General features: G+C 42.7%; 1 protein-coding gene across 1 annotated transcript in view; it reads left to right on the forward strand.

Moving 5' to 3' along the window:
* Positions 1-5149: 5149 nt before the first annotated feature.
* Positions 5150-12500, forward strand: part of prox1a (prospero homeobox 1a) — a gene marked incomplete at its 5' end in the record, with an annotated part of 51737 nt that continues 44386 nt past the window's right edge. The window contains one exon of the mRNA XM_084312601.1: positions 5150-5215. Within this exon, the coding sequence (XP_084168727.1) occupies positions 5150-5215 (66 nt within the window). The remainder of the gene's footprint in view (positions 5216-12500) is intronic.

The raw sequence follows: 12500 nt of genomic DNA on the forward strand, positions 1-12500 counted from the left end.
CCTTATCAACTCCCTAATTAACTCTCCTCTGCCCGTGGCAGTAGTATCTCCTTCCTCCATGTAGCCATGGAACGGGGATGATATCTGCAACAATATACAGTATATATATATATATATATATATCAGTGGCGGCTGCTGACCAAATTTCTGGTGAAGCACAAATTATTATATTATATTATATATAAAATTATATTTTTAAAACATCCCCAAGGCTGCAACACCCCCAGGCTCCTCATTAGCTTCCATTCATTTTGGGGACCATGTTTAAATATCATACTTCTGAAGTATAAACAAACTATACTGCTGTGACGATTTAATAAACAGACCATTCTGAGTCAATGGTACTGCTTGTACAACTGTACAAGCAAAACTGTACATTGGAATATCTAACATGTATTTACCACTTCCTCTGCACAAGGCCACAGATGGTTTTATGTAACACAAGGACAATTACGTGGGTAATTCGAAAGTAAACGCACGCATTTCAGCCACACACACGTCACTGACACACTGGACGCAGCGGCCCAATATATATATAATTTTAAATCCACTCACCATTTGATGTACTCTTATGAGGAAATAGTGTCTGTGCAGCTTTACTCCCGCTGCTGGGGTGAAGGGATGGGACAGGATGCCACTCAGTTGTAAAACGGTTTTAATTCTTTTCTCCAACAGGTTACAAACCTTGAAACAAAACACACATTCAATCAATAACTACCACAATACTACTATCATTCTTAAACAAATCGCTTACACACATTCACTCACCAGTCCTCACTCGTTTCCCTTCGCTGCTGTCAATTCCCAGCAACTTCTTGTTTACTGTTTCACTGACACCACGTGACGTATCTCGACCAATTACAGCCCACTCCTCGCTACGTCCCTGGATCACATGTGAAATGAATACACCTCCATTCACAACTTTAACCAAGCATACAGTGCCTCCATACATCCGAAATGACAATATAATTATAACCATAGCTCAACTACCACTAATCAACATTCACATAAACGCACAGCATAAAAAACAACAAAAAAAAAAAAAACATTACTTATTTACAAACACAGACTAAAGTGCACCTAACCTCCACCACCACAATAGAAAGCTGCACACCTCCCACTTGGTATCCTGGTCTTTAGACCCAAGGAGACCACAACAGATAAACACTCTCCCTTGGTGGTGGACACAAGTCTGTTCAGAGTTGACTCAGGGAATGCTACTCCCTTTTTAGCTGCCAAACAAAGTTCTCGGAAGCGGCCCCAAGCTCCCATGCTTCGAGGACAGACCCTCTTTTTGAAGATGAAGAAATGCCCCTTCAAGGACAAAAATGTCACATATTTATTTTGTTACAGCTTGAGTTTGAGATGTAATGTCTTCCATTTATTCTGTGAAACTGAAATCTCAGTTCCATTGCTAACAGGCTGTTGTAGTTTCCAGCTGCTCAGAGAGCTTCTGTGCTCATATTCCATTCTTCCCAACTGTGCTATTAGACCATTGTTCTCTTCAGCATGTTTCAGCCTTTCAATTGAGGCAGAATCCATGACATGGGCAATGGCTGCATCATTCTCCTTCAGCTGTTGACCGAGTCCAGCAAGTAATTCCTTTCTTTGACTTATTTGAACGTTGATGCAGTTGATTTGCTCATCTTTGGCTTGCAATTCATTGTGTAGACAATGATGTTTGTTAACTGCCTCTCTCACTTTATCTGACTCTTTATGGAACTGTACGTGGAGATGCTCCACTTTCTCCTTCAGGGCAGAGGCCCATTCACACTCATCATGGTGGATCTTCTCTCTCTCCTCAAGACTGTACTCAGTCATTTGCAACTGTGCTGATACTTTATCCAATTCACTTTTTAAAGAATTAATCTCAGACTGATGACTTTCTTGTGACCGTTTCATCATAGTATGTAAAGAGGCCTTTTCTTCCTCTAATGCAACACATTTCTCAGCCATGGTTAGCGACAAAATTGACAAATCTTTATCAGCACACTCTTTGCTTGCATCAAGTGCTTGGCCTCCCACTCTGCTCCCTCTATGGCTCCACCTCGGATTCGCCACTTGTTCACCGCTCGGCGGACCCAGCTGATGGCCCCCCCACAGAGCTTGGCCAAGCTGCTGAACCTTACACACAGCCTCCCTGGCATTGGGCAACACCAGGGTTTCGAGCGCCAGACTCGAAACCTCACCAGATTGCTTGGGCTGACTTCTTTCACGCCTCCCACTTTGACCGGACTGAACCCATGGCTTGAGAGAGAAGCCTCCAGCGGGGAGGATCTCTTCCACTCCTCTCGTGACCTTGTCCAGTTTCTGAGCCCTTTTTCTTTTGGCGTTTACCAGCTCGCAGGAGATCTCCTCCACCGTGATCGCTTTTGCTCTCATAGAGTGTGCAAAATGAGTCTTAGAGTTGTGGATTGACATCTCCATCTCCTCAAACAGATCAGGGTGCGTTCCCCCCACAGTCTTCCCTAGCGGGCCGTCCCACAGCACCAGATCTCCCACTCTCTTCATCCGCTGTGGAGCAAGCCGACCCTCCCGGTGGCTGATCAAGAGCTCGATCTTCTCTGGCCGGACCAGCTCCTCCGTTTTGACTTCTGGGAAGAATCTTTTAAGCTGCTTCGGGCTGACGACTCTGCCTGCTCGGGCGATTTCATCCAGGCCATAACAGACTATCTGGTGGGGACTCCATGTGTCCTCTGAAATACACATCCTGACCTTGAGCAGGTACCTTTCTGTCTTGACTCTCACTTTCATCCCACCAACTCCATGCACAACCAACGTTATCTTCTCCCCTCTCAGTCTGAGTCTTTTGGCAGCTTGGTGGGTTATGTAGTTGGTGTCGGACGCAAGGTCTACTAGGGTCCCAATAGTTTGCCCTCCGTTTGTCATGACCTCCATGATCATCATAAGCACAGGATGCTCCCTCAGGCAATTTTTTCCACGGAGACTACCACCCTTACTGCTTGTGCTCATTGACACTGTTGTTTGGTTGGTGAATGCCCTTAAAATCTGGTCCGCTGCTTTGGGGGAGACGTTAGCAAGTGCCTTCTGTTGCTGTTCTGAGAGTGTTCCCGTGTTTACGCCGCTTGTTTCCACCCTTTGCTTTCCCATTCTCCTCTCCTCTCCTTTTTGCCCTCCTTCTGCAGAGCACATGAGGTAGTGGTGGTCGGAGGTCTCTCCCTTTTGGCAGCACTTCCTGCAAAGGAACCTGTCGCTGCATTCTCCATCCCTCTGATGGGATGTCAAACATCTCTGGCAGGCTTCATTCCTTTCGACGACGTCTCTCTTCTCAGCCAGACTGAGCGCTTTGAACCTTTTGCAGAAGAAAATTTTGCCTCCGTGCTCCTCATCTCCACACGCTGCAGTCTTCTCCAGTCGCAACCATTCCTGTTGCTCGTGTGAACGTCTTCCACTCTGGCTTGCTTGGCTTCTCGAACACTTCTGAGGGTCTTAGCTGCACCAACGCCTCAAGGACTACTTCTTCATTTTTTAAGAATTTTAGGAGAGCGTCAAAGTGGCCTTCAGGGGTGACATTGTTCACAGGTGCAGCTTTAAAGGTGAGCCAGCTCCTCAGCTCACATTCAGGCAGTTTGCTTTCAATAGCTTTGATAACAAGTGGATTCTTTATAGCTCCAATATTTCCTAAGTCTGTCAGGTCAGTCAGGGCCTTCTCAACAGCTTGGATGAGCTCTATTGTTTTTCTCGGCTGGTTACCTTTTGCCACCGGCAACTTCTCCAACTCTTCAATTATCTGAATAGCGATGGTGGTCTTATTCCCGAACCGGTTTTCAAGGACCCTAAACATATCATGAGCTGTGTCGTAGCTTGAGAGCCTAACGCCATTGATGATTCTCTCCTCCACACTGTCTAGGAGCTGGAATTTCTTTACTTCGGCTGACCCAGATGGATCTCCCTGTCGCTGGAGGTTTTCCCAGTCTCTTCGCCAACGGTGAAAGTCTCTCATGCAACCATTGAACTTTGGTAGCTGTATTGGGTGAAGGCGAACTCTCTGTATGGCTGCTGCTTGTGAGCCTCCCGCTTCCAGGCTTGCTATGCTAGCGCTGTGTGCTACCTCCCATGCTTTCCGCTGCGCCTTAGCCAGCTCGGCACGCTCTTCTGCGGCGGCCTCTGCCATTACCAACTGGATCTCAGCTGCCTTTTCTCTGGCATCTGCGGCCCTCTCCTCAGACCCAGCGCTAACTTCGGCTGCCTTTAGCCTGGTCTCTGCGGCTCTTCTTTCAGCCTCAGCGGCTCCTTTTTCAGCTTCTGCAATGTCGGAGGCGGCCTTTAGCCTGATTTCAATGGCTCTATCAGCCTGCTCTTTCTGGACCCTGCCGAATTCAACCACCCACCTTCGCCAGAGGTCAATTCTCTTGTCCTCCAGTTCTTGCAGCTTTTTTCTAACCTCGCACGCAGCGCCTTCAGGGATCCACCCTTCCCAGACAGCTAGCAGACTTTCTGCCTTGGTGATGAGAGATTCCAAGAGTGTGACTTGTTCTTTACCATTTTCGTAGGTGATTGTTTCCAGGTTAACTTCTCCCGCACCTTCATAGCTTCTTTCTGCCCGTCCAATGGCTGCTTTTAGCTCGGTCTCTGCATATTTTGACCAAAGGTTGGAATGGATTGCCTGCTTCACCTCTTTTAATGTTGTATCACACTCTATGGTTACCCTCTCCAAGTCTGCTTTGGCTTTATCATCCACAGCCTCCATGTCGCCTGCTTCATCAATCAGACAGGCCTCACACACATAATTAGCTGCATGAAGCCTTTCTGCGTCCTCAGAAAGGGATTTCCACTCACTTTTCAATTCCTCTCGCAGCATAGTTGGCGCCATTCGCAAAATGCTGTTGGCCTTTCTTGTGAAAGCTGCCTTCACTTTGGCCCTCTCTTTCTTTAATTGATCAATTTTTATTTATTTTTATTCATTTATTATTTATTTGACCATAAAATAAATAATTGTAATAATAAATAACCTAATAAATAATAACCTAATTGAGCGTACCCGTAACTCCTTATCTACCTTGTGTCTTCCGCCCTCTCTAGCTGCCTAAACTAGCTCAGAAGCTACTTCCCTAACTATCCTAGCCTAACTAGTCTTCAGCGGCGTTACCAGGCTCACCAGAGGTCCCCCCAGGGATACCGCCCAAAAATGGAAAACAATACAAATAAACAAAGTGGAGTAGGTTTCACCTTCTCCCGCCGGCTTGCCACCCAGGTACACTCAAACTAAGCTAAAGGTCTTGAAATTAGAGGGCTACTAATCAGCATACACCTATATAATATGATTGGCACCATCGCAGGGCTAGTAAACAAACTATAGCTTTTATCCTCAACTGGATGGGGGACCCTGATGTAAACAAGACGAAAGTCCTCTCTGGTCTACATCCCCCCAACAACCGTGTGCACTGAGCTGCACTGTATTGCACCCACTCTCCAATCTGTTAATAAAATGCTCAAACAAACAATCAACTGCCTTCATTGTTTGTCCACGTTAGCTTTGGTATGCTATTTGATAGCCAGTTTCAGTAGCTTGGCATTACTCCTGATCGCATTTGAAGTTGGCACTGACATCTGTCAAACCAAGTTTTCATTCATTCACTCATTCAGCTGCGTTAGCTTCCTTAGCTGTGTTAGCTGCTTGCATTAACATTTGAACCAGGTGAAAGTTCCTGCTCGCTGACCCGTATGGTCTGATGCGCGAGCTATTCCATTTACAACGACACAGGAGTACCTCATATCCCTCGGTTATTTTGTCCTTGTCTGACGGCGTGTTTCAGCCACTCTTCTGCCGCCGCCCGTGGTTTGTAACTGTGCAGCTTTACTCCCGCTGCTGGGGTGAAGGGATGGGACAGGATGCCACTCAGTTGTAAAACGGTTTTAATTCTTTTCTCCAACAGGTTACAAACCTTGAAACAAAACACACATTCAATCAATAACTACCACAATACTACTATCATTCTTAAAACAAATCGCTTACACACATTCACTCACCAGTCCTCACTCGTTTCCCTTCGCTGCTGTCAAATTCCCAGCAACTTCTTGTTTACTGTTTCACTGACACCACGTGACGTATCTCGACCAATTACAGCCCACTCCTCGCTACGTCCCTGGATCACATGTGAAATGAATACACCTCCATTCACAACTTTAACCAAGCATACAGTGCCTCCATACATCCGAAATGACAATATAATTATAACCATAGCTCAACTACCACTAATCAACATTCACATAAACGCACAGCATAAAAAACAACACAAAAAAAAAAACATTACTTATTTACAAACACAGACTAAAGTGCACCTAACCTCCACCACCACAATAGAAAGCTGCAGTGTCCCTCCCATCTGATCACTTGTAAATTAAATCCATCCTTCGATATTTTCTGATGAAACGTTCAATGACCTCGTCTGCTTGCAAACAGGCAATGCAACAAACAGCAGTCTTTTGTGATCTAATCGATGCTTCATTTGCGTGAGGATGCTGTCGAAATCCACTAAACATTGTTCTGTTGATATAATAAAAAATATATATATCATCAAACGATGCACAATAAGTTCATGAACAATAACAAAACACTCCACCCTGGGCTTGGTAGCTGCGGTGGTAGCCCTTTAGCTACGTTAGCTCCAACAAGTTAGCTTCCTCAACTGAGATCAAATGATTTTGTAAACAAACGCAGCCGAGGCGCGTGATTTTTTTCCATAGCCATAGCGTTTTCGTAAACATAGGCTACGGAAAAAAATCACGCCGCTGTGCGTCTCTGATTGGATCTTAAGTTTGTGTGGCACGGCGTGAACGCCAATCAATCGCGTGCGCATACTGTCACTAACCCGCCTACCCTACCCTATTTTGATTGGATAATTATATTCCTAAGATCAACCCGTGCAGTTATTTTGCACTGAGTGATTGACAGCTCGCCATTACTGCAGTTATGGGATCAGGCCTGATCAGAGAGCTCAGAGCTGTCACTTGGCCATTTTTGAAAAAAAAAAAATTCACTGGCATTTTTTTTACAGAGGAAAACATTTCTAATAAAAAAAAAAATAATAATAATAAAATAAATAAAAATAAATGTCCCGATCAAATTTTTTTGCTCCCGATCCGATCCCGATCATGTGATTTTGAGTATCTACCGATACTGATCTTTCCCGATCCGATCACATTTTTCTTTTTTTTTTTCTTTTTTATATATATATATTTTTTTTAATCCCAATTCCTCACATTACATTCACCCTGAATGTTGACGTTATCCAGGTGAAAAGTTAACTTCATTCAAGCGAGGCATTGCAATCCTTGACATAAATCATTTGATGTATAATTAAATCAAAGGCAATGCGTTTGGGTCTGAAAGTGTGGCTGGTCTGCTGTTCTGCAGCTGGATACTATTGGTTTGTTTTGGCAAAATTCTTCTGCTCTGTGTGACAATAAATAAATGAATGATGATATGCAATTTAAAACCAAAACTAAGGCCTCAGTATGAGTTTAAGACGTGAACATGGTCATGTTGTTGAAAAAAAAGAAAAAAAAAATATCCCGATTATTATTATTATTTTTTTTGCCGATCCCGATCTTTGGAAAATCACGTGATTGGCCCCGATCCCGATCACGTGATCGGATCGGGACATCCCTAATCTGTACATATCCCTTACCTACTCTTACTAGTTACACTGCTGGCCAGTATGACTATTATTAACCATAGACCGTTGTTATGTGTCCAAAGCCCAAAATAAAAAATAACTGAACTGAACTGAACTGAACTATTAACCATAGTGTATTTATAACTGTAACACTGTAAATAATAATTATATAACTCTGTGCATACATTTATACTACATTTATACATTTATACTGTGCATACATTTATATGTGCATACATTTATATAATCTATACCAATTTATGTTATACCCAGTTGAATCACCTGTACATTGTATATTACTATTGCACTCAGGGCCGCCTCAGGGGGTGTGCGAGCAGTGCGGTCGCACAGGGGGCCTCGCACAAAAAGAAATACAAATAAAATAAAAAGAAAATATTTTTTATTTATAATTTTTTTTATAATTTTTTTGCGAGGCCCCCCTTCCCGCGAGGCCCTTTTTCATCACAGACCTAAAATCTAGTTTTGCTTATATGCTTATATATTTCACATTAGACACGTTTGTAGAATGTGTCTGACTTGTTCCTGGCTCTGCGGCTCTGCAGCAGACATACTCACCATTGGAGCTCTGGGGCTCTGCAGCAGACATACTATTGGTTTCAACGAAGGGAGGGGTTACATGTGTACAGTCGGCCGGCGTGCGTCAGCTGCGTTTGACTATTTCGCGTGTGCAGCATTGGAGGTTATGCTTATGCCAGCCAAGACGAAGAGGACGGTCGTTCGGCAGATGGACTGAAGATGAAAGTTGTTGCATGTTAGACAGTTCAGTCAGGCTAGCCATGTCGGTTTAGCTAAAGGCAGGGACAGCTAGTTAGCTTTCGCTACGTTATAATATCGAGTGCTAACGTGTGGTTCAGTCGGGATAGCCATGTCGGCTAGTAGCTAGCTTAGCTAAAGGCTAACTAGCGTTAGCTAACCTAGAGAGAGCGCATGAAGAGGACGCTCGTTCGGCAGATGAACTTCGTCAACTCCACGCGGTTGTTTCCGTCCTCTTGGACGTTTGGTGAGTTTTTAATGCACTCTATTCTATTCCCGCCGTGGATATATCTCTCTCTCTCTCTCTGGCCGGCTAGCTATCGTGGCTAAGGCTAACGTTATGTTGAGCCAAGCGGGCCGGCTAGCTAACGTAGCTAACGTTATATTGAGCCAAACGGGCCGGCTAGCTGTTGTAGCTAATGTTATATTGAGCCAAAGCGGGCCGGCTAGCTAACGTAGCTAACGTTATATTGAGCCAAACGGGCCGGCTAGCTGTTGTAGCTAATGTTATATTGAGCCAAAGCGGGCCGGCTAGCTAACGTAGCTAACGTTATATTGAGCCAAACAGGCCGGCTAGCTATTGTAGCTAATGTTATATTGAGCCAAGCGGGCCGGCTAGCTAACGTAGCTAACGTTATATTGAGCCAAACGGGCCGGCTAGCTGTTGTAGCTAATGTTATATTGAGCCAAAGCGGGCCGGCTAGCTAACGTAGCTAACATTATATTGAGCCAAACGGGCCGGCTAGCTGTTGTAGCTAACGGTGTGTACCTGGCTACTCTATTTGCAGTTAGCCTATTTAGCTGATGTCGGCCGTTGGCTCCTTGCTACTTTGTTTTCTCTGGTATAGACACTCTTCTCTTTGGATTTAAGTGTTGATCTTTGTCCTTTTGGATCTATGTATATTCATGTTGCCTTTGTGAAGTTATCTTTTCCTTCTGTTTTGTTCTTCCATTAAAAGTTGAATATCATTTAGGGGCTCATCTTAGCTGTCTTGCTTATCTCTCTCATCTCTCTCATACATTCTCATACATATATCTCTCTCTCTAACACACACACACACAGACATGCTCTCTCTATCTAACACACAAACACACATGCTCTCTCTCTCTCTCTCTCTCTCTTTCTAACACACACAGACATGCTCTATATCTCTCTCTAACACACAAAATGACATGCTCTCTCTCTATATATTTCTCTCTCTTTCTAACACACATATACATGCTCTCTCTCTAACACACACACACAAACAGACATGCTCTCTCTCTATCTCTCTCTTTCTAACACACACAGACATGCTCTATCTATCTCTCTCTCTTCAATTCAAATGGGCTTTATTTCACATTCTTGTATTTCTCCCAGTAGGTATGGGAGTTTTGAGTTATTGTCCATGTTTTCAAAGTCTCTTTGGGTGTTTGCAATTTGTGGGAAGTATATGTCTTGGTATAGTGGGCAGGTTGTTAAAAATTGGAGCTCGGTTTCCACCTCATCTTGTGTGCAGTGGGTCTGTCTTCGCTTGGGAGCCAGGTCTGCCTATGGCGGCCTTTCTCGATGGCTAGGCTGTGCTCGCTGAGTCTGTACCTAGTCAAGGATCTTCTTAGTATTGTGTCAGTCACAGTGCTCAGGTATTCTGCCACTGTGTACTCTCTGTTTAGGGCCAAATAGCATTTCAATTTGCTCTGGTTTTGGGTTGTTTCTTTCCAATGTGTGTCTCTCTCTCTCTCTCTCTCTCTCTCTCTCTCTCTCTCTCTCTCTCTCTCTCTCTCTCTCTCTCTCTCTCTCTCTCTCTCTCTCTCTCTCTCTCTCTCTCTGGCCTTGCTCTGGTGGAGGGTCAGGGGCATTGCCGGGTCTGTGCAGCGATAACACTGTATATTGACCGTAGAACGGGAGCTCTCTCTCGCTCTCTCTCTCTTGCTATATGTTGACTGTATCTTGCCCAGCCTCGGGCAGCGCTATTATTTAAAGGGGAACTATTTTACTATTTCTTTCACTATTTGGGCACTTTTACACAATTCCTGTGAGTCTATGGAACACCTCTGTAATTTTTTATTTTAATTTTTTCATTGTTTTGTATTTCTAATCAAGTCCTCAAAAACAGCATTTTTCTACCTCAAGATCTCGAGCCGTTTTGAGCCTGGGCTCCAACCACTGTGTGCAGCTCATCATGTACCTGATGCCACACAGCCACATTATCATGCAGCGGTGTCTCTCTGACATCACAAATCAGCATGTTTAAATCTTGCACAGGGCCTCGCATTTCTCCCAGGCGGCCCTGATTGCACTTTACTGTTACGTTTGGACTCTGGTTGGATGGTATACTTATTTTCTTTGTACTGTACTATGCTGCAATTTGTGAAAAAGAAATACTTTTTTCATCCATACATTCCCGTTTTATACCGTGGTGAATATGAGTATAGTTTTAGAGTAATCCTGTCCAATCCCAGAAAACGACACTATGCAGCAATACGTCCATTTCACAAAAAAACTTGCAGTTTCTCGCCTGTATACGCTACTATTTCGAAATCAACTCTATATTATCAGTATTATGTTTCATCATGAATGCATGAAAGGGTGGGGGGGGGGGGTCGTCTTTTATGCTTTGATCGTCACCAACGGAATACGTTACACAGTACATTACACACATACCCTCCGATCGCAATGAAGGAATTATTGGAACAACGCAAGATTGATACCACATAGCCCTTACCTTGACTAGGATGTAACCCAAAAAGAATATTCCAATTATCTGATCGCCATTCCAAGTATTGATGTCGATCGTGTCCATAACATAATCCACCAAAGAACATGAATCGGGGGTGTTTGATTCTTATAAATCCATGCGTTATAAGCGCTCGCCATGCCCAACTAGGAAAAATCTGCCCGGAGGCATTTCATCGGCGCACAGCCCCATACACAGAGTCTCAAAGGAGGTGCAACATCGGCCGCATACCACCAGGCGGCGGTATTAGACTTTTGCGATCTCAGACTCATTCCCTATGGTAACACAGGCTGCCTGGATGGATAACGAATGGAAATAGCGAATAAAATAAATAACTAAATAAATAAATGTATACTGTCTGTGTTTTTACATATTTTTCCTGTACTGTTTCTACTCTGCTCCTGTATTGGATTAGTTGTAGACACACAGTGTTTGCTCTGTACCTGTATTCCAATGTGGATTCGTCCATACATGGCAAATAAAATCTTTGACTTTGACTTTTGACAATCAAGTAACGTATATATATATATACGTGGTTGGCGTTCAACGATTGGCAGACAAACACGTATATAATCGTTGTTGGCAGGGAATGAGTTAAATATAATAATAATAATAATAATAATAATAATAATAATAATAATAATAATAATAATAATAATAATAATAATAATAATAATAATAATAATAATAATAATAATAATAATAATAATAATAATAATAATAATAATAATAATAATAATAATAATAATAATAATAATAATAAACTTTATTTGTATAGCACCTTTCATACAGAAACTGCAGCTCAAAGACAGGCATAAAATTAGCACATAAAAAATAAAACACATAAAATCACAGTTTTTCACATTAGGATCTAACATCCCAACAGGCCACCTTTTTATGGTTTGATTCAGTTTTAAATAGACAATAATAAAAAGAGTAAGATAAAATAGACAGAGTAAAATAGTGCAATAGTGCAGTGCAATACAATTGTACAATAGAATACATAAAAAATTAGCAATAAAAAATATGTGCACATTTATGTATGGAATCAGGCTAAATTAAGTAAAATAAACAACTAAATGTGTGTTATTGACGTATTGTCACTCGTTTCATAGAAGACATGTTTAGGAAGCAAAATATAACAAAATCTCAAAATCAACCAAAATAATAATATTTGCCTATTCACCTGGGGTGTCTCGCCTTAATCACAATACAGTTGAATCCAGGGGTGTAAAGTACTTGAGTAATTGTACTTTGTTACAATACTTAAGTACTGTTTTTGTGGATTTGTACTTTACTCAAGTATTATTAGTATTAGTATTGTATACTTGTACTTTTACTCAATTACATTTCAGAGAAAAAAACATTT

Source organism: Notolepis coatsorum (assembly GCF_963971535.1).
Source record: "Notolepis coatsorum genome assembly, chromosome: 1".
In the NCBI taxonomy this organism is placed as follows: domain Eukaryota; kingdom Metazoa; phylum Chordata; class Actinopteri; order Aulopiformes; family Paralepididae; genus Notolepis; species Notolepis coatsorum.